This window comes from Protopterus annectens, chromosome 5.part0, assembly GCF_019279795.1.
Source record: "Protopterus annectens isolate FY-2018-M chromosome 5.part0, PAN1.0, whole genome shotgun sequence".
Classification (NCBI taxonomy): domain Eukaryota; kingdom Metazoa; phylum Chordata; order Ceratodontiformes; family Protopteridae; genus Protopterus; species Protopterus annectens.
The window spans coordinates 769,505,331-769,527,009 of record NC_056735.1 but is presented as its reverse complement, the minus strand read 5'-3'; the positions used below and the strand labels follow the sequence as shown (position 1 = coordinate 769,527,009).

General features: G+C 37.5%; 2 protein-coding genes across 4 annotated transcripts in view; one reads left to right on the top strand and one right to left on the bottom strand.

The window, feature by feature from the left end:
* The window catches only part of ATM (ATM serine/threonine kinase), a 3,174,581-nt gene extending 3,161,099 nt beyond the window's left edge, over positions 1-13,482 (bottom strand). For all 3 annotated transcript variants that reach the window (XM_044072618.1, XM_044072619.1, XM_044072620.1), the window contains exon 1: positions 13,411-13,482. The gene's annotated coding sequence lies outside the window, so the exon portion shown is untranslated. The remainder of the gene's footprint in view (positions 1-13,410) is intronic.
* A 73-nt stretch (positions 13,483-13,555) lies between these two features.
* Positions 13,556-21,679, top strand: part of LOC122802816 (protein NPAT) — a gene marked incomplete in the record, with an annotated part of 1,438,521 nt that continues 1,430,397 nt past the window's right edge. The window contains 1 exon segment of the mRNA XM_044072621.1: positions 13,556-13,737. Within this exon segment, the coding sequence (XP_043928556.1) occupies positions 13,701-13,737 (37 nt within the window).

Below are 21,679 nucleotides of genomic sequence, written 5' to 3'. Positions count from 1 at the left end.
CCATCATTAATTTTGAATCGTAAAAAAAGATTTAAACTGTCTCAAAATGTTCCACAACACTGGTTTTGTCAGGTATAACTTTATCATCTGCAAATACAACCAGGTTTTCTCGACTACCATACCAATTATATCACTGAATTTCCGCGTCCCCTTTTTTCCTTTCTTTGCCAATGGTTCTAAATATAATGCAAATAACAAAAGGTAAAGAGAACACCCTTGCCTGGTTCCTCTGCTCAAGCATAAATTATCAGAGAGGACCCCACTCACTTTTATTTTTGCCTCACATCTCTCATATATCCTCCTAATTGACCTTATACTTTTTTTTCAGGAAATGCAAATGCTTCCACTGCCCTGCTCAAAGTCCAGGCTTACTCTCTCAAATTCCAGTCCCCATCTAGAAGTAATATTCCTTGTTGAAAGTTGATTATTTCTCCCAGAATTTTCTTAAGCTCCATTATAGGAGTTTTAGGTGGAATACAAATACATGGCAGTGTAATCCTCCCCCATTGCCAGTAGCCCCTCAGCACTACAACTCCGCCATTATCTTTTTTATCCTCTTATATCACTATTAGAGCTCCTCTTGCAATTCATACAAATACTCCTCTTTTTCCTTTGTCCCAGACATTCTGCTGAATAACCATCCTGAAAATGTTTATCAAATTCCCATGTTCAGTTCTTTCCAAGTGTGTCTCTTGTAACACTGCTTTCAATATAGTTGACGGACATTGAAAAACATTACAGATAACATCATGGTATTAAAAAGTTATTATTCCCAACTTTTATGTGCAACACCTTTTTTGTTAAAATGCCTAGTTCCAACTTCTGTGTTACATGCATACTCCATTTGGCAGGTTGAACTTTTATATAGTTGTTTCTTGTCATATCCATTTGAGCCTGTCACATTTTATAAAATTTTGTTTTATCGAAACCTCTCAAAAAACCCAATACACCCTAAAATCTATTAATTAATACTGATGCACAAAACTATGTACATCTTCAAATACTTAGTTTGAGACATTTGTTCCTATTAGGAGAGTAAAACCTGACAGCCACACTGATAGACTTCAGTTAACCTAAAAGAAAGGTTATCCATTATAAGACGCATGGTGCAGGCTGTGCTTCTACTAAGTGCTGTTTCTGTCTTATCTTTACAGCTCTCCCAGCTGAAAAAAATCCCTGAATGCTTTCACAGAACATTATCTCCTAGTCAGTTTCTCTTTTTCTTCACAGTCAATCACTCTCCACCAGACTAAGCAATTTCTCTATCAGATTGGTTCTCATGTCTTCATGGAGAGACAATTCTCATTATCAGATGGTCACCATGGAGACACTAGAACTAGACAATTGCTCTTTATCAGATTGTGTTCAAGACATGAGGGCTAGATACAGTATTGCTACTAACCACGCATCCATTTGCTAGATAATACTGCCAAAATGTCACTCAAAAGAAGGTAAAAGCAGTATTCACGAAGAACGAGTCAATTCCACCAAGTAGACAATTTTATCCACTAAAAATTAAACCACATACATCCACCATGAACACCTTCACAGTACATTCACAAGCGTTTTCGTCATTTAATTGACTTCATCAGATGACCAGCATGATTTAAATCCTTTAATATATACTCCAAATTTATTCAATCTACCAATAAACTTCCACCATTCCTTAACTGAACAACATAAAATTTAAATACCATGTTAAATTGACCTTTTATTTAAAAAACATATAAAATGAATCATGTTATGTTATACCTAATATAAATCACTCGTTAAAATTCGATTTAAAATTGTTTGATTATTAAAACTCCTGTTAAAATACTCAAGAGAAATCCTATCCACAAATCCTATCCACATTTCAACTATTAATGTGCTTTCAATGCCCTCTAATGGCTACTCATGTTATTGCATTCATAATTTTGCAGACCTTAACTTCAATAAGGGTATTATGGAAATACAGTCATTTAAACCGGGGGCTTTGTCAGCTTCTAGAGTCATCTGCCACCAGAGTTCTCTAAATTCTATTTTTTCTTCCCAAAGCCCCCCCTCTAATATCACTTTTTACCTGTTCTAAAACTATAAATTTATATTTATAGTTAGGACAAACTTTTGAATGTTTATATAAAGCTTTGCTTTCTTTTCCTACTGAGATTTCATACACATGTTCGTAGATCCTTCTTTTCAATTTCCTTTCAGTCTTTCCTATATAGAAGGATCTACAGAAAGAAAGCAACGCTTTATATAAACATTCAAAAGTTTGTCCTAACTATAAATATAAATTTATAGTTTTAGAACAGGTAAAAAGTGATATTGGAGGGGGGCTTTGGGAAGAAAAAATAGAATTTAGAGAACTCTGGTGGCAGATCACTCTAGAAGATGACAAAGCCCCCGGTTTAAATGACTGTATTTCCATAATACCCTTATTGAAGTTAAGGTCTGCAAAATTATGAATGCAATAACATGAGTAGCCATTAGAGGGCATCGAAAGCACATTAATAGTTGAAATGTGGATAGGATTTCTCTTATTTATTAAGTATTTTAACAGGAGTTTTAATAATCAAACAATTTTAAATCGAATTTTAACATGTGATTTACATTAGGTATAACGTAACAGGATTCATTTTATATGTTTTTTTAAATAAAAGGTCAATTTAACATGGTATTTAAATTTTATGTTATTCAATTAAGGAATGGTGGAAGTTTATTGGCAGATTGAATGATGAAAGCATTCATGGTGGATGTATACGTGGTTTAATTTTTAGTGAATAAAATTGTCTACTTGGTGGAATTGACTCGTTCTTCGTGAATACTGCTTTTACCTTCTTTTGCTAGAAAAAGAAGCTTCATAACATTCAATTTTATTTTCCATTTACTTGTTTTCTCTTAAAATTTATTACTAAAATCAATCTAAGGTCCTTAATCCAGTCATTCCCTCATGCAAGAATGAGAAAAAAGCGCATTTTGTTTTACGTACTGCAGTGCCCATGTTTCTTAGGACTGAAAAAGAAGAAAGACAGAAGGGAGAAAGGAGGAAAAAACAAAACAGCACCTATTTACGATCACAATTACAATTAAAAGTAACTGAGAAAACTACTTTACAGCACACAAAGAAAACCGTAGACCACAAAAATAGTACTATTAAGAAAAAAAGTTTGTTAATTTTCTCTCCTCTTTTCCTCTCCTCAAAGCATTTTTATGAGCATTAAAGTATATGCCTTACTTCATGTCATTAGAGTCCCCCATAAGTCTAACACATTCTGAAAAAGTCCAATATTGCCAGATCTTCTTGTCCTGTCATATTTCACACATTCAATTACTGCATTGTAATCCCACATTAAGTCACTGGTTTTATTACTACTTATCTCCATCTCCCAAATCTTACATCTGCTTCATTTCCAACGCACACTCAATTCTTCTAGTCAACTCTCTGGCTCCCTTCCTTCTCTCCAAAATTTTCCTTTGAAACAGTAGAAAAGGTTTCACAGGCACAGTCTCTCTGTGGTCTTTATTACCAGAAGACCAAGCAGCAGAATACCCTGTTTCACAGCTTACCTGTCGGACAAATTTTGTATTTCCACCTTAACATGTACTTCACCAAAAAATGATTTTGTCCCTCCAGGGAAGAATACCTTGAAGAGAGCCTGGTACAGCAGTGTGACTCTCACACCTGCATCTCGACATTCCCTGAATAGTAGAATGAATGAATTTACTCATCTTCTGCCTGGTGTACAATGAGTAATAATTTTCCACAAACACTCTGCTGTCTCCCACTTTTAGTACTTTGTCCTTCTGCTCCATTTTGTCATAATCAACTCTTTCTAGGATTGCATCTTTACTATTAAATGTCTAAGTTGCTTTCTTATAGCCAAGTTTGGAGCATACCAGTCTAGTTGCTTATTGTGCCATCATAAAATTAACACAGTCTGTTCCTTCCAGCTTCTCTGGTATAGCTGAAAATCTCAGGTTTTCCCTATGTGCTCTATCCTCCAATTCTATTATTTTTTTGAAACCTCTCTTCCTGAGCAGACTCGTATTTAGCCAGCCTTTTCTTCATTTCAACCTATGATTTTTGCAGCTTTATCCCATAATCCAACTGTTTATAGTTACATCTACATTTTCCAGCCTTTTGTTGTGTTAATATAATCTATCAGTGTTTCATTTGTTTTCACCAGGTCTATGTGCAGTTGTCTTATACCTTCTTGCAGGTTACTTGTTGCTGAACAGCTGTAAAACTTTCTCCAGTCAGTGTTTCTTCCTCGCTTCTTGTAGCAGATTTTTTTCCAGGTGATCTACATTTGTTTTTTTACTAGCCAGTTACTAAAATTTACCCATAAACACAAAAGTCTACTGCCCTTCTCTGAGTTTCTGTTACTCAATGTTCAGACATCTTGAAAGTCCTAACTTAGCTCTCTTTTGATTAAGGTTCAGCACATGTATTTTTCTTATTCCTGGCATTAAAAGTTTGTGTTTCTTTGTATGTCATTACCAAGAAATAATTCTAAACAGTTCATGTTCCAGGTTATTTACAAAACATACCAAAGTCAAAGCTTTACTTATCTACTATGTTCTAGTTAGTAAACTAGAATCACAGGTCCACAGTTTTGAAAAGTATCCATAGCTTTTGTAACCTGCTATCCAGAAAGATCTGAGTTTGGCAAAAGATAAGAGAATATATTCAACAGCCCTCTTTGATGGCTGTCCTTTGATAAAAGGGGCAGAGAAGGAACTTAGTCCAGGAGGTCAGCTCCACTTTATAATGCTTAGTAAATGTAGGAACAAAGAGTACCCACACAAATGTCATCTTAAAACTGTTGATGGAAGGAGGCTGTGGATGTAAACACAGCTATGGTAAACTGCAGCTAACAGTGTTGCGGCAAATCCTTTTGCCACATTTCTCATAACAAAGGTTTATAAAGTTTGACAATCAATTGGAAAAGCACTAACTAGTATGATTTTTAGCATCAATAAGGCTATGTCTGATAAGAACACACAAACATTTTTTAAACTGTTTTTGTTTCACTTAGAATGTCAGAGTTGTCTGTGCACATTGCTACAGTACAGCATACCTGGACTTGAGTACCACTGGCAAGAAAGTGATGCACGAGTTGGTTAAAAAGAGAGTAGAGAAATAAAAGCCATAATATATGCAAGACAACACAGCATCAATTAGCAATTGATGTGATGGAAAAATCAGAGGAAGAACTGAGAAACCAGTAATAGATAGCCCATTCTCAGAAGGGAGAAGTGGCTCTGTCCATTGTGGTACTTACAAGTAAGTATGGGAAACTGTTGGCTTTGTCAAATAGTATGCAGGGTTGGAGATGGAAAAGGTCCATGTGGGGAAGAATGAATGCACCACTGGGATACTATTGCAGGTATTACTCTGGCAGCAAGCACATCAGACCACTGACAGAGAGGTCAGGGACCGAGATCTTCAAGTCAGGATGAATCTCTCTTTCTACTCCCCATCTCTCGTCCTGAACAGTCATAGAACTGGGAAATGAAAGGGCCAAAGAGTTGGCATGGGAAGGCTGATGGCCAGTAGATAAAGACCCAGAAAAATAATAAAGGAATTAACTGGTATTAAAAACACACACACACACACACACACACACACACACACACACACACACACACAGAGGACTGGTATGAAAGGACACCTTGTCCTTAAGAAAACCAAATAAGGACTAGACATACAACAGACTTGCAGTTTTGAAACTAATATGACAGTGAATAACACAAGGAAGATGTTGCAGTCTCAATGGAAGAAAGCCAGACTTTTTTTTTTTTTTTTTTTTAAAACATAAATGGTCCTGAAGTACAGCTCTATTTCCACCTGGAAAGTGAAGTAAAATATGCCTCCGAGAGAGAGGCCTGCCAAACTCTTTAAGTTACTAAGAGCCTATGGAAGTCTACATTAAATGTTAATGGCTACTCCTACAAGACAGATGTAATTCATTTGCATAAGCTGTTTTTTCAAAATAAGTGAAATGGGTTATGTCTGGCAGGTAAAAATCAGAAATACACACCATTTTTGTGGAGCTGCTCACCAATCTACAAAGAACTTTAAACCCAAACCCAGTGCTAACACTCTAACCCGTAAACATCTAAAACCTAGCCCTACACCCTTAAGCTAACTCTAAATTCTAACCCCCCCCCCAAAAAAAAAAAAAAACAAATTCTAATCTTAAAACTAACCATCTGGCAGTCAACAGATGGTGTACACTGCTTTCACTGACCAATTTCTCATCTAGTAGAAGTACCTTGTGTAAACAGACAATTCTGAAAGACGCTGCAAATCCGTGGAAGTAAAGGATGAAAAGGCAGATGGCTGTACCTCTGCCAGAAGCCCAAGTGGAAGAAAGTTTTGTCTGGAAAGATACAATTAATGCATCTTTGCTGAAAATTCTGCAGATCTGAAATGTACTAAAAACGCATATTAACAAAGAAGTGGGTCTGTGTGAAGTTTCTCAAGTGGATGACTCAAGAAGTATTTCAGAGAAGGAAGTTGAATGGGAGCAACCTGGAGAAAGCCTTGGAATATGAAAAAAAAAAAAAAAAAAAAGAACAGATCTGTGTAGGTCAGTTAGGAACAAAACAGTTAATGTTGCCATAAATTCATTGACTTAATTTTGATGTATGACATCAAAGAGAAGATATAAAGAGCCTTGGACTAGGGCTGTATCAGTATCCTTGCTCTTACTACTGGAAGTAGGGATCAAAGAATAATTTGACACTTGGAATTCAGACAGAAAGTGAAATAAATGTCTCTTTTCTTTTTAGTGTGAGCACTGTATTAGTGGCTCTTGTATGTTGTCCGTAATTTTAATGTGCAATCCTATTTTTAGTTATTGTTTTAACTCTTTTTGACTTGCTTTTCATTCACACACTGCAATATACATCTTGCTAAAATGCAATTTGAACTGTAACCATAAAAATGTTGTAAACTGTTTAATGTAATGCAATTACTGCTTGTCTCATCCTATTTGTACTCCAATTTCCAGCTATTTGGTTGCTGCTACATGTCCATTTAGAGTGTAGCATTGCGTTTCGTGTTAGCTTTTTGTATCTGTTGTCTTGTGCATCTCTTTCATTGTTGTTTGACTTCACTGTTTGTTTGCTTCCTTCTATTGGCATGTTTTACTGCATCTATTGTAAAACAATTCTACCTGCAGCTAGTCTTTATTACCACTTTTACTTCTGACGTTATACTTGTATACAGTATTTTTAGCTTTCTATGTTCCGGCTTTGTCATGCTTTTTCCATATTATCATCACTTTGAATGCTTTACAGTTTCATTCCTTAATCTTATTTTCAGCTATAAGTATACTATTGTACCTTTTAACATTTCTCTATATATTTCATGCTCCATTCTTTAGTGCTACCCTTTTGTTTGCTCTCCTTTCCTTCAGATTACGTGTCTGTCATTTTCTGTAAACCACTAGTAGCTCTCCTTTCCCAGTCTCCTCTATCATACCCCTTTTTTCTGGTCTCTTTTTGTTACATATGTTTCCTTAGAACCTATCTATCCTTCTCTTTTAGGTGGTTAGACCTCAGCATCTCTATAGAGCAGACTTCAAACTTTGCCTTCGGACACTCAAAGCCTTTTTACCCTCCCTAAACAGACTCAGTGGCTCAGCAAAGCAACATCCAATACACTGTATGCTATGGACTTAATATATTTATACTAATTTCCATTCAGTGTTAAGCTGTACACACATCACCGAACCAAACTCCTGCATCTTTCTTCTGCTCTCCAACCACTCTAACTTTCTACCCCACCGGAACCTACCTTACTAAGCTGTCTTCTAAGATTAATACATTGTGTGCCTACTAGTTTTTTTACTCTTTGCTCTCCTACCCTGCCCCAAATTCAACCCACCCCCACGACTTCTACATTTATTCTCACCAAACCACACCCCTCCATTATCGTCCACCAACCAAAACACATTACACATACTAAAACACACCCTCCTCTCCAATCACTTCCCTCCTTTCTATCCATTCACTGTTAATCTTCTTCTCATTACCTCCAGTCTCTCCTCCTCCCCCAACTCATCCCAACCTACCTGCCTCTTTTTAAATCACCACCCTGTCTCTCTCACATTTTCTTTTTTTCTCTTAAAATCCTATCATAACCAACTTGGATCACACTGCATCAATTAATCTATCCACATCCCAGCCAAGATAAGTAAACATTTCACTCTTAAATCTTGCTACTTCATATTCACCAAGTTCTCTCTGCCTGGCCTCTATTGCAACATCATACCAACACCACCCACTTCAACACTACTCCTCCCCTACAAACCCTAATCCCTATCCACTGCATACTAAACTCACATATATTCATATAGCTCAAAACCTTTTTAACTACTCTAAAGTAACATTCTTCATATACAGATATCTACATAGACATACCACACCTCAACTACTCTGTATATATGCTAAAGTATATTCAAACATCCAAACCAAATTATGCAAGTAAGATCAAACCTCAAACTCAGCGGTAATATCCATCTAAACCCAGGCACCACACTTTATCCACACCACCCAAGCACACCATCCCCTCCATATTCTACCACCACTATTTACAACAAATCTGACCTATTTCTAAACATGAATCTTAGAAGCACAGTACACAAAGTACACGAATCTCTCACTGCACTTCCCTGACACAGCAGTTTTAACTGAAACCTGGCTAAAGCCAGAGATGAATGATAGTGAATTCTAACCCAAGTCTATAATAATATCCATAAAATGGATAGACTTAAACGCGGCAGAGGCATAGCTATAATTTATACACACACAAACTAGTTCCCCTAAACATAAACCATCCTGAGTTCAACAATGCTGAAATACTACTCACTAGACTTGAAATAAACTCCCAGAAATCCATAACTATTATTGCAATCTATATCCCTCCCTGAAACAACCCCACTGTTAGTGAGGGCTTCCACCACTTGTCACACCTATCATTCTGTTAAGAAATTACTGCTATGGGTGAGTTTAATACAGACTGGCTAACCTGCACCTCAGATAATCCTATAAATGTCATAAATCTACATAGCTTCTTCTCAGCCGATACATTCCCCAACTAGATTTGACAAAAAACTAATAGTTAAACTCTCTCTTGCCTACCAATCAAGATGCCTCACAGATACCAATCAAGATGCCTCACAGATAGTATTAGTGACCATCAACCCACCTACCTGGTCAGGCAAAATCTCAAATACTACACTTGGATATACAAGCAACAATTAAAATTTCTCAACTCAAAAATTCATATCAACTTTACAGCTGACTGGTCCCCTCTAAAAACACTCACTGGATGCTGCTGTATCATACTTTATCATACTTTAATAATTTTCTTGATGTACTCGACAATTATGCACCCTCTAGAACCTTTACAATCAAGTCAAGCTATGCTCCCTGGTTAACAAGAAATATACCTACTTTTGAAAACTAGAGATAAAGCTTGGGTAAATTACCAGTCTAACAAAAACCAAACCAACCTAGCATCCTATCAGCAACTAAGAAATAAATGCAAACAGGTTAAAAACGACAAAAGCCTACTTTGTTACAACCCAACACAAATATAAAAACAATCCCCAAAAAATTGATGCTTCCATAAATCAACTTCTTCAGCCAGGTCTATGCACAACTGCAACACCTACTACTACAAATAAGACAGACAATATAGCCACTCAATTTAATACGTGCTTCACAAACTCTATACTAACTCTACCCAAAACTAAAATCAACTCACCACTTACCATTTCCAGTGATCCAAAAGACCTATCAAATACCTTCTCCTTTAAACCCGTACAATCCATTATCATAAAAGAAATTACTAAACAAACTTAAACCATCTTCTCTTGCTGCTGATAAACTACCTTCAAAGATCTGAAGATAGAAACGGGATAAGAGATGGTGTCAGCAGCTATTTTAATCAACCACTCATTAACTGAATAGTATGTACACAAAATATGGAAAACAACTCATATCACACCACTTCATAAAAAGGGGGTCTCTTTTGAACTTTCCAATTTTAAGCCAATAGCAATCTTATCTCCACTATCGAAAATATTAAATGTATAAAAATAAAAAGACACGGTTCATTTCCAGTTCCTGAACTATCTACTATCAAACAACTTTTTAACAAATTCCCAACATTGCTTTTGACCACACCAAAGTACTACTACAGCACTCCAAAGTTTCACAAACACCATCAACCAATGTAGAAATAATGGCGATCTAGTGTCCTCCATATTCTTAGACATGTCCAAAGCTTCTGCCACTGTGTCCCATCAAAAACTACTCCGTGAACTCACATCCCTTATCCAAGTCATTCAGCCCTCACATTGTTTCATAGTTACCTACTTGAAAGACAGCAAGCTGTAAAGTGACAACATAATTTACCATCACTAGTACCTGTTCCACTAAGCGTTCTACATGGGTCCCCTCCTTTTCAGTATATTCACCAATAAGCTGCACACTGCCACCCAACAAGCTGAGGCCTCTACCCTCATCTATTCAGCCCTCTCACTCTCTGAACTCCAAAAAATAACCCAGCTTTCCTTCACAGCCGTAGAATCTTGGCTTTCTGACTTTCAGTTAATTCTCAATCCCAGTACAATGAAACTTATGATTTTCTCAAGTAGCAAAACCTCAGACCTCCAGTTCTCCTTTCAGTTAACTTCTAACAGCAAGATAGAATCTGTACCACATGCCAAGCTACTTGTAGTCATAATTCACAATAATATGAGATTTGACAAACACTGCTCTCTCACCATTAAAAACGTTCATATAAGACTAGATTCTCTTTATAGAATTAAATCTTACCTCACCAACTCCTCAAGCCAGACTGTTGTCAGGACTCATCTACTTTCTACTCTTCTTTAAGCCTCTCCTATTTTCACCAACCTGAAGAAATCTGAACTAACAAAGCTTGATGTCGGTTACAATAAAATTGCAGGACTTGCTAACAACTCTCCATGGAGATCTCATCACTGCACTGCCCTACCCCAACTAAAGTGGCCAGAACTACCCAATTATCTAACTCCCACCCATCAATGGCCCATAGCATAATACATCAACCTTATAAATGCTCTGCACCCCATAAGCTGTTAGGTTGTGGCTGAAGAAGAAAACATCCAAGATACTCTGACAAATTCCTGTTACAAGTTCCAAAAGCTAACACTTACTATGGAGATTCTCATTACTGTAATCTAATTTCCAGGATTCAGAACTTAATCCCCCGGTACATCCTAACCACTGCCCATCCCTCACAGTTCAAAATATTCCTAATGTCTCAACTACAGAACTCTTAGCTTTGCTCTTCTAACTACAGACTGATTCGTTATGCATTCTTCTGCAAAGTCCTTTCTAAATTCTGTATACAAGTCTAACTCATCTTCACTACACCCCCCTCAATTCTCATCTTTAGCCTTTCCTAGATGCTCTTTACAGCCCTCCCACTTTCACCCTATTTTTCTTTTTATACACACTTTAGTGTCTGTTAAACCAGAAAAAAATTTTTTGTCTACCTTAGTTTTAACATACAAACCATATGATGTTTTAACACAATAATGTATTATTAAACATTATCTTTTATGTTCAGTTTGTTCTTTCGCTGTAATTTCCTTGTTTACAATTTTTGTAACTTTGTTATGCTACTACTCTATAAGCTTTAAAAATTATATCTCTATTACATGCTTTTGAACATATTTGGGCCCCCACCCCACCCCAGAGCCTCCGGTGAAAATGGGGCTGTGTCCACTTAACATCAAATAAATAAATAACCAACAGAACTCTCCTCAGTCTTGAATACCCTTTATACTGTTGTGGTACCAATGGTCCATTTGTAGGGCATCAGCTAGTCCACTCAATGTGCTGGTGAGGCAGTTTGCCAGATTTAGAATTTAGGGAGTGTACGTCTGAAGATCCCATTCTATACCTTCATAGCTTCCCTGTGCAATGGGTAAAGGTATAGCTCCTCCTTTTTGCTGATACACTGCACAGCTACTATGTCTGTATGGCCATAAATGGAGCCCAATAGTAACACTACTATGTTTGTATGGCCATAAATGGAGCACAATAGTAACCATTCCTGTGGAACTTGGGAGCGAGAGGAAACACTTTCATACCCAGTACATTGATGTGAAGTTTTAACTCCTCATGATAACTATGCCACTGAACCTTATAGATACTGCAATACTCTAAGAACCATACAGGAGGCATCTATTGCCAATACCACTTTAGGTGTTAAGCTTGTAAAGGCTTTCCCAACCAATAAGTTGCATGGGTTCATCCACCATCATAAACGTCTGTTGTGCACTTTTGAAGTTTCAATTAGGGCCTCTGTCAGGCCCAACTCCTAAGACCACTGTACTCCACTGCAAGGCACTCATGGAATCTTACCTGAAGTACCATAACAAATGTGACTATCACAAGCTGCAGAACGCCGAGACAAAAGCTTGTGGAAAGAATGTCTAAAAATCGTAAATTCTTCCACGTGGATAACAAAACGTGATCTACTGTAGAAATAAAGAAGCTCAATAACGTATAAACAACTTTAATACTTTCTATGCTAAGCAGTCTTAACACATCTGGAGTCACTCTTATCCGTTTCTACATTTGGAGTAACTCCAGTATTACAGTCGATGGCTGTATTTTTTTCTGAGCATTAGCATTTTTTAGACCGGTCAAATTAACAAAAATAATTAATAAAGAACCGCAGCTATATAAATGTTTTATTCAGACCAAACTGCCATCCCTCCACCATTCATAATGCAACTAAAAAATGTAATACACACCACTCATATCGCCAGCAAACTAGATACACACCTCCTCTTAAACGTGATCATACAAGTTCCTCACTACTTACATATCGCGATATAAAAGAACACCTCACGCACACTCCATTCACACTAATATATATATATATATATATATATATATATATATATATATATATATATATATATATAATCTACACACACACCTCCCCTACAAATACATGAAAGTAAGGTTGTGTGCTATAACCAAATGAAAGCTCAACAATTTGCTGCCAAAAACTGCTAGAACATGCAAACGGGGAAAAAAAAAATCACAATGCATGCAAACGGAAAAAAAAAGTCAGAATACTTCTACAACTGATAGTTAAACTACGCAGGCAAAACTACATGGGACAGACAGACTCACGGGCATCCATCTGAAATAATGTGCAAAAAACATTTTAACAAACAAGTAATAATTATTCAGCCATACAACACATGAAAGTATAAACCCAAGAATCAGTTACACTAATTAGCTATTTAACTACTGCACTACTCTCTGAAAACTTATAATCCCCTACACACACACACACGAGAACATAACATAGAAAGGAAAACAGCAGATCTGCTAACTTACGAATATGCTGTGAAAGTAGTGAGTTTGAAATCCAACCTGACAGTAACCAGTAAAGAAACAGACTGCAACTCCCGTCATTCTTCTAAACAAACGGAAGCGACTGGTGTAATTTTGGAGGAGGTCCGTCACAAATTTCCGCGCCATTCTTTGGCTGTTGGTGGTTTAATATGAACGATTCCTGTGTTTACAACTGAAAAAGAAAACTAAGTCATGTTGGTTATGAAGCTGAGTTAAACATACTCGTGAGGAATATTATCTTTATTGTCGCAGGAAAAAGTTGTGGTTCGGTGATGTTACTACCTTCCGATGTGGCTAGGCTTGTCCTAGGTATGTAGCAGTTCGCAGCGAAAAAATAGATCATTTCTAATTTTTAGTTTGTCCGACTTTTTTTTTTTTTTTGGGGGGGGGTTAGTTTTTGATTTTTTTTTTTTGTATAAATTTGATGATAAAACCTACGAATAAATCCTTACAATATGGTTAAAGAATACTCCTGTTGGTTTTGAGCTGTTGGCCTAGAAGTACCCGTCTGCTGTTATCTTTGACAGCATAAGAAGTACCTGTACAAAACAAGTTTTTGACACGTGTAAGGTCCATGATGCTGTTATTTTAGTATATTGTGTTAAGTTGTGTGCTCCATATTTGGAAAGTTAATTCCTTCAAATACCTCTGGCTCCTGGCTTAGCTGTCAAATTGAAGACCATCTTTTTGTCTTTCAGTCCATACTCCATTTCAGTATTTTTTTTTCTAGTTGCATATTGATCATTTAGAAATCAGACATTATAACCTAGCATTTTAATCAGTTAGCTGTATTACTCGGTTAAGTGTTTTGAAATATTCTTGTTTTGTGTTTTTATTTGGGATCATTAATGTAGGGAATGGCAATTTTGTTACCAGAGTAATACCTGTTGTAAAATACTAATCTGCTCAGTTTTTGCAGAACTGGTTACAGCTGTAAAAAAATATTTTTTTTGTGTCATTTGATAGGTTGGCATTTAGTTGAATACAAGGAGTGTGTATAAAATGTCATAGGAATAAAGCAAACGTTCATCAGACGTTGTTGACTTAAGTGGGTTATTTTGAACTTTTCATGGTCAGGTCACTTTAGTCATGTAGTTCAGAACACCTCCTGGAGGGTGGCCTAATGGTTAAGGTGTTTGCCTTACAAACACAAGGTGCAAGGTTTGAGTCTTACAAGGGATAATTGGCTAGGCTTAAAATAGCTTGCAAGGGTAGTTAGCCTAGTACTAATTTAGTACCTACCTAACTGCTGTGCCTTATGCCACTCCAGTATCAGCGGGATTAATTTGTCTTTGTAACATGTATGTTACTATAAAATGCACAGATACACATGGTTAGTAAATTGTCCTTGCAGCTATAATCTAATCTCTTGAAAGCGTGAACAAGTTTTAACACAGCTTTTCAGATTTCTCACATTACACGTATGACCAATTTTAGAGTGTCCAAGCCAACTACTGTATGTTTTTGGAATGTGGGAGGAAAGGAACCCGGAACACCCAGATGAAACCCCCACAAACAGCAGGATATGCAGATTCTGCGCACAAGACCTACCAATTGAAAATCAAACCAGGGAGCCTATTGCTGTGAGCTGACAACACTGTCCACTGTGCCATCCAGCTGTGGGAGGAACTTAGGTTCAGGTTCATAGGTTCATACTAGGCTATCTGCCCTAGGGCATTTATTAGCCTAGCCAGAGTGTGTGTGGCTTTCACCACCCCTTAGGATGAGAATACTATACCCATTAGTTTGCTTTGCCTCTGTCCAGCAGTGATACAGATATGATTCCTGGGGTAAACCTACGATCTCCCATCCACTCGTCAAGATTTCTCTTGAACAGAGTCAGTGAGGGGCTCTGCCTCACATGGACTGGGATTCTGTTCCATAGTGTAGGGAGTCTCTGGGTGATGAATCTGTCCCTCCAGCATGTCCTATTTATATCCGTGTTGAGGTTTAAGTCTCTTGCTCTCGTGGCTCTGGTGGATTTGGATTTTTTGAGGTGGAGCATGTCCATTAATTCCGGGTTGGACATGGCCTTGTATGGCAGGCACAGATCACCTCTGAGCAGGCGGTATGCGACTGAATAGAGCTGGAGTTTCTTCAGTCGGGCATCGTATGACATATGTTTGAGCCCCTTTATCCTTTTGGTGAGGAACTTTTGGGGTCTTTCCAACTGCTGCAGGTGTCGGGTAAGGTACATTCGAATGGGGCGTTGTACTCAATCATTGGTCTGATAAGTGAAGATTACAGGGGTACAATGACCTCTCCTGATCTGGATGTGAATCCCTTCATGATCAGGTGGGCAACGTAGAAGGTCTTCCTAACCACTTTGGCAATGTGAGTGTCAAAAGAGGTTACTGTCAACTTGGGTCCCCAGGTCCCTGATAACTTCTTCCGTGTTTAATGGATTACCACCTATGTGGTAATTAGGGTTACCTTGTTTTTCCCAAAGGGTATGACTATACATTTTTTGGCATTTAGCTTAAGGCCATGGCTCTGGCACCAGTTATCCATTTATATGAGACCTTTCTGGAGGATGTCTGTGTCTGATGGAGTGTCAATTATGGTGCCCAGTTTGCAGTCATCTGCAAATTTTGTCAGCCACAATCCCCTATGTTTGCCTGCACTTCAGAAAAATAAATGCCGAACAAGAGGGGGCCCAGGACTGAGCCCTGTGGGACACCGCTCGTGACCGGCTTAGAGTCTGACATGGCACCAGCAACTCTAACCCTGTGTGTTCTGTCCTTGAGCCAGTTTGCAACCCATCTTGTGACATATGGGTTTACATCTAAGCTGGTGAGCTTTTCTATGATGCCCGAGTGGGGTATTGTGTCGCTTTTGCTAGGTCAAGGTAGGCTGTGTGAACTGCCTTATCCTCATCAATGGCCTTAGTGACTGTTTCGAAAAAGTCGACCAAGTTCAAGAGGCAGGATCTGCCCTTGACAAAGCCAAATTGGGTAGGATCCAGTGTCTGTAGGTCCCCAATGTGTCTATTTATGAGTTCCATTATGATCCTCTCCATAGCTTTGCAGACAAGGCTAGTCAAGCTTATGGGGCGGTAATTTCCAGGGTCCGTTTGTTTCTCTTTTGGGTACTTTATCTTTTGGCTTGTGGACACAGTTTCTCTCTGTTTCACACTGTTCTTTTGCCTTTCTCAGAATTCATGTGGCTATTTAAACTGAACCTTCTTCCTTTGAATAAAAAAGTCACTCCAAGCAGCAGTAACAATAGAAAGCCTCATGGATTTTGTTTTAACAGTTTAAAGACTACTTGTAATGGGTTTCAACTGAAATTGGAAGCCAGTTTGCAGTGACTGCAATTTCTATGTGTTTATTTTTACAGTAGTAGGTACCACTTGCTATTTTCTGCATGTTTGTGTTTTGCCATCCCTTGTGGGGAAAGGTTTGCTGGCCCAAGAAAGGAAGTTAGTTTCAGTCGTGATAATTCCTTGAGGTGGTTGATAACACTTAGAATAGTTTTTCATTCCCAGATTGCCAAAAGTTGATGCCGTAGGAGTTTAAAAATAGTAAGAAATCTGTTCAGATGAGCTGCAAACTAAGCGGTACTATTGTAAATATTTTGTTCTCTGCGGTGGGATTTTTGTAGTTTGAAAGTGATTTCCCTTAATGTTCATTTAAGAAAGGTTGCATAGTTATTCCAGATCAGTTTCATAACAATACACTGTTTTTTGCATTTATCCATTAAATAAACTACTGTTGACTCCTGCATAGACCAAAGAGAAATGCTTTTTTTGATGTTCCATCAGTGGTGGATAATAGCAGTCTTTGAGCAGTCAGTTGAACAGCAACAAGTATTACAGAATAAATCGTATGAAAGTTTGTGTTAAAATGTTTGGTGTACTACTCAATTCCTTATGAATAGAGAGGTAATAACATGTTTATTGAAGGATTTGAGGAACTTGCAGACTACAATAGACATATTAACGAATTAACAAACCTACTTTGTGGCTGTAACCATGAAATTAAAATACATATGTTATATTGCATGGAAAATATGAGCACTCTCTTTTTGTTTTTAATTTTGCAGCTTGTCTTTGACTATCACCAGTTTTATGATGAAATGACCTTCCTTACTCTTGAATGAAGAATTGGGACCTTCCTGCTTTGCATGTAGCATTGACACAATTATGATGGTCCCTTTTTATTTTATACAGCTCACTCACTATTGCTCGATTTTCCTTTGCGGCAATCAGAGAAACCTTTTTTTTTTTTTTTTTTTTTTTTTTTAATGATGGGTTTGTTGTTGCCTTTATTCATGAGTTTCCACTGTCTTTGTCCATGTGGTATACCTTAGTGTTGGCAGTGGTGTCAAGGCCTTTTTTAATAATATTATATAATCTATCTTTTAATAATATTATATAATCTAGATTCTTTGTTGAGCTGCTCCAATGTTATCTTTTCATATATGCATTTTCATTTTATACAATCCTTTAACATGTATGAGTTAATTAGTATAGATGTTTTTACTGTGTATTTTGAATTTTTTACATGATCATTTTAGTTTGAACAAACAGTTTTTATATTCATCATAAACACTGCTCCATTATTTTTAGAATTCATATCTCAGTATACATGTTCAATCAACATATATTTGTTGTGTAGATCATATATTCATAAGTTATGTCTAATAGGTTCTTGTTTTTAGAAAAGTTAATGAGAGCGTTTTTCTTTAAAATGCTAATGGATTTCAACAGTTTGCTGAAGTGCTGATTTATTTTCTAGAGTATTTAATGTGACGCATACTATGCATAATTGTTTGAGATCTGATGAAGCAGCAATGCGAAAGCGCTTATCTTCTGGAATAAATAGTGATTTTTAATACATCTGTCTTATATCGTCCTTGTTGGATTTTACATTTTTGAAGTACCAGCACCTGCTAACGCTTGGGTCCAGTTGTTCCTTCTATTGATTATTTCTCCATCTTTTATGTTTCCACCTCTACCCCACTAATGCTTATGCACTTCTAAGCCCAGCTGTTTGGGTCCTTGAATTCGGTGGTGATGGTGTTGTGTGGAGGCTTTGTTGGTAGTACCTGTATGTCTGGTACCACAGCTGTCTGTGTCGGGATTTGTGATACCAAGTTGATCGTTGGAGTTAAACTTTATACCAGATTGGCAGACATTTTTGTATTTAATTTCCACCAACATCCTTTACTCACCTGATGTGTTGCAGATGTATGATATCCAACAGTCGTTTGCTGAGCCTTTATCCCTGGCATCTGCTATACACCATAACAGAGAGGCACATGACATTTTGCAGCTTCCATCTATTGTTTTTAATCCTTAAATGCATGTTTTTTATGTTTCTGCACACTTCTTCCCTCCCCCTGACTGATGAAGAGGAAAAAAATCAATGTGCTTCCTCTAGCAGGTTAATCTTATCCCTGATGCCAGTAATGATGAGGCTGGAGATTCAGCAATATCCCTGTTGAAGACCCCAAGGTTATGACATTTTTAGAAATGAAAATAAGAGGGAGGGTAGTTTGCTTACCCTGTATCCTCCATGCAGAGGACACTGCAGAACACCTTTGACTCTACATGGCAGTTATCATTGGTGGCAATTGTGTATTGCTAAGCCCTTTTCATCTGTATTGTCATGGACTTTGTCAGAACCATATAAAACACTCTGAAACCACTATTTTTAAAAAAGCTCTTGAACATCATGGGACCAATTGGTAATACCAATTTAAAAAGATCACACACACACCCTGCAGTAAGAAAAGATATAGTGATACAATTTCTGTTCGGTCGCTTTGTTTATGTTCTAGATCTGTGTAAAAAAAATCAAAATGTTTATAGATTTTTCTTTTTTTCTATTTACACAAGATAGAAATAAGTTTCATTTTAAACCAGGAGAGCTAGAAGCATCCTCCCTCAAATGTCATAAGTTTTTTGTTTTGTTTTGCCAGTCTCCCTCAAACACCTTTGCTTCTATTATTTTTCAAACTTGGGAAAGAAAAAGATACAGCATTGTGTTGAATGCCTTGCTAAAGCACTTTTTATCGTTTATTTTTCTTAAACTGTAAATATGCTGGTATATTTTATGTAATACTTTTTTCATTTTGCCTATATAAAATGCTTGACGGGTGTCACAGCAGGCCAGGTGTGATGCCCAGTTAATATCCCACCGCTGCCACCAAATGATGTAATGTCTCCCACTATCCTGGGTCAGTAACTAGGGAGCTTTAATCCTCACTACTGACTCCAGTGTGAGACTGTCACTTAAACAGGAATTATATTCCACAATTTTCCCCTAAGAGCACAACAAGAACATGCTGTATATAACCTGGGACTGGACTGTATACTTCTCTCCACCCCTAATGTAACTCCTTATTACACACTCCAGAGCAGTGTCTCCCAGTTTAAGACCTCTGATACACCCACACTTAAATCTTGCACATCCATACTCTTCTGGGAAAGCCTGACACAGATTTCCAGCTATGTCCCTTCTGCAAAATAATATGGTAATGCTTCTACCAATCAGAGTGTGTTCATGCCCTTTAAAAGGGGTGTCCAGTTATGAAAGTTAAATATTAAAACAACTAGTAGCAAATAGCGGACCGGAGTTCTGCTGTGGCGACCCCTTACTGGGAAAAAGCCGAAAGACAAACAAAGTAGCAAATGACTTAAGCAGCCAGGTTTTCAGAGTGGTCTGGGAAGTTATCATGGTTAAGTATAAGTGCACTCGGCCAATAAAGAAAACACTGATTGACCAGCCACAATGTAAGTTAATAAAATATTTAATAATGAGTAAAATGATAGCCATCTTCTTTCGGCTGTTCCCGGTAGGGGTCGCTACAGGGGATAATCTGTTTCCATTTCTTCCTGTCCTCTGCATCTTGCTCTGTCGCACCAACCACATGTCCAAGCATGTCCTCTCTCACCACATCCATAAACTTTAACTTAGGCATTCCTCTTTTCCTGTTACCTGGTAGCTTCATCCTTAGCATCTTTTTCCCCTCCTCAGCACATGTCCAAACCAACATCATCTTGCCTCTCTGGCTTTGTCTCCAAACCTTCCAACCTGGGTTGACCCTCTAATATATTATTCCTAATCCTGTCCACCCTCATCACATCTAGTACAAATCTTAACATCTTTAACTCTGCCACATCCAGCTCTGACTCCTGCCTTTTTGTCAATGCCACTGTCTCCAACCCATGTAACATTGCTGGTCTCACTTCCCTCTTGTAGACCTTGCCTTTCACTCTTACTGGTTCTGGTCTGTTACAAATCACTCCTGACACTCTCTTCTTCACCCATTCCATCCTGCCTGTACTCTCTTCTTCACCTCTCTTCCACACTCACCATTACTCTGAACTATTGATCCCAAGTATAAACATAAGTATTAACAGTATAAAACAGTAATTTCCAATAAACAAACAAAACTCAATTACCATGAAAATGAAATCAGTACTGTAGGATAGAAATCCAACATTCAGAAAAAACTCTTAACTGATCTAACTAATTAGTTATAATTTTCTTATCTGACTAAAGAAAACTGTCTCTATCTAAATTAAATTATTACAACGGAGTAAAGGCAGGCTTACAGTTCTTGGGTGAGTCCTTTTTGAGTATCCACTGCATAGCACATCTGGCAACTGTAACTGACAACTGAATGTCTGTAACTGTCTTCAGCAGGCTGTTTTATAGAGCAGCCTGTCACAACTGTTCCAGTTCTAATTTTCATTTCATATTTTGAAAATCAACCAAGAGCTGTTTAGTAAAGTTCCTTACTGTCTTTCAGCTTCTGACAGTAACACATAGCAACTGTCAATATTCGGATGATATCATCTGCAGATCAGCTGAATCTGAGACAGTTTGCCTTTAGAATCTTTATTCACAAACACATGCAGTTAGAAATGTAAAATGATACTGCTTCAAGTCTTCAAAACTTTCTGTACAAACATTATAAATCAACTTGTAAGAACTTGTATGCCAGCATGACTATCTTTGATATTGTAAATAATACACAGGTTAATCTGACATTATGTACAAAACTTCAGATAGGCATGCTAGCACAGATGACATTGTCTAATTTCTTCATACCCCCCCACATGAATCAAGCATGGTTTTCAAGTAACCCTTGAAAAATGACACTTGAGAAAAATAGATCTGTCTGGGAATCTCAACCCCCTCCTCTTCTGGCAGTCCTTTTGCATTGGTATTATTAACCCCACTGCAGCTTTCTTCTCCTGAGGAAACTTGTCTGAGCACAGCCACCACCCCACAATCTG